We start from the raw sequence: 1,398 nt of genomic DNA, 5'->3' as shown, positions 1-1,398 counted from the left end.
CAGCCTTCATACGGATCGTTTTCAGACAATTTCGGAAGGCGAGCATGTTTTATTGACGGCATCCGCACTGTTCTGTCTTGGTTGTCTATGGAGCCACTTTGCTAATAGGTTCATTTCTTAATATTTGCAAACACCATTACCGGAATTGGAGGAGGAGGATTGATCACGCTGACGAAGATTAGTAACTCGGATATCATTCCGGCAAGAAGGCGAACATTATACTTAAGACTATTTTTTTCGGATATGTTCGGTTTTATTTAGCCTCTTTTGTTGCAAACTTTTTGAAGGTTTTAGTTTGAGATTCTGTTTTCTCATGCAAGTTCCTTTCTCATTGTTAAGTATTGCCGTGTGGTACTTTTTCTGTAAAAAATCAAGCCAATTTCACAAAACCTCACCATTATCGAAATCTTTTGAAAAGTGTTGATATAATAGGAGGATTACTCTGGGTTTCTTGGTTGACAGCGTTGTTAATGGTTTCAACTTTTGCTAGTACAAAAACCATTCAGACATTTGGACTCTTTCTATGTTTATTAGTATTAGGATTAAGTTTTTCTATACCTGTACAAATGTGGTCGATCCCAATGCGGGCCCAATGATTCCATTGAAATTGCTTCGAGGAGTATACAGTACCCTTGTTTTAACAATCAGATTTCTCACTGGATTAGCAGGGTATGCCTATTTATTTACACTACCATTACTTTTTCAACTGGTATTGGGGGATAGCCCTTCCAAAGCCGGACTTCGTCTTGCTTTACCGTCCTTGTCTACACCTATGGGAGGATTGATTTGTGGTATTCTGATGCACCAACGTGTTCGTGTAGGACGCCTAATTTTTTTGGGAGTGCTTCTCATGGCTTTAGGATATGTTCTTAGTTTGTTTATATATCCTGGCATATCACCAATACTACTGGGTCTATTTTTGATTCCAGCCAACGTTGGGCAAGGTATGGGATTTCCAAGTTCTCTATTTTCATTCATTTTTGCGTTTCCTTAAGATTCACATGCTACATCTACATCAACGCTTTATTTGATTAGAAGCATTGGTTCATTGTTTGGCGTAGGGGGGTTGTCAGCGGTCATTCAATCGACTCTTAGGAAAAAAGTATTCACTGACTTGTCAGAATTCACTGATTTCAATGAAAACCAGATTCGGGAGATTATTCATAAAGTTACCAAATCCATGTCTTCTTTATATTATTTACCAGAGGCTATTCAGAAGATTGTATTAGGTGATTAAACTTTTGCCATTCGAAAAGCACAACAATTTACAATGATTTGCTGCATCATTGCCCTTGTTTTATGTATTTTGAAGGACGTAATAAAACCAAAGATGCATTCTGGATTTCACGATTAGATTTTGTCGGACAGTCTTTCACGTCGACCAGCAACGATAAAAAA

At 37.8% G+C, this 1,398-nt stretch overlaps 1 protein-coding gene across 1 annotated transcript; it reads left to right on the top strand.

Annotated features, from left to right (window-relative positions):
* Positions 1–850: 850 nt before the first annotated feature.
* Positions 851–1,237, top strand: SPOG_05024 (uncharacterized protein; the record flags this gene model as incomplete). Its single annotated transcript, XM_013167473.1, has 2 exons — positions 851–944; positions 996–1,237. The coding sequence occupies 2 exons, from the start codon at positions 851–853 to the stop codon at positions 1,235–1,237; spliced, it is 336 nt and encodes a 111-aa protein (XP_013022927.1).
* Positions 1,238–1,398: the final 161 nt, after the last annotated feature.

Source organism: Schizosaccharomyces cryophilus (genome assembly GCF_000004155.1).
Source record: "Schizosaccharomyces cryophilus OY26 unplaced genomic scaffold supercont4.2, whole genome shotgun sequence".
Taxonomy (NCBI): domain Eukaryota; kingdom Fungi; phylum Ascomycota; class Schizosaccharomycetes; order Schizosaccharomycetales; family Schizosaccharomycetaceae; genus Schizosaccharomyces; species Schizosaccharomyces cryophilus.
The sequence above is the reverse complement of the archived record's forward strand: the minus strand, read 5'-3'. Positions and strand labels throughout refer to the sequence as shown.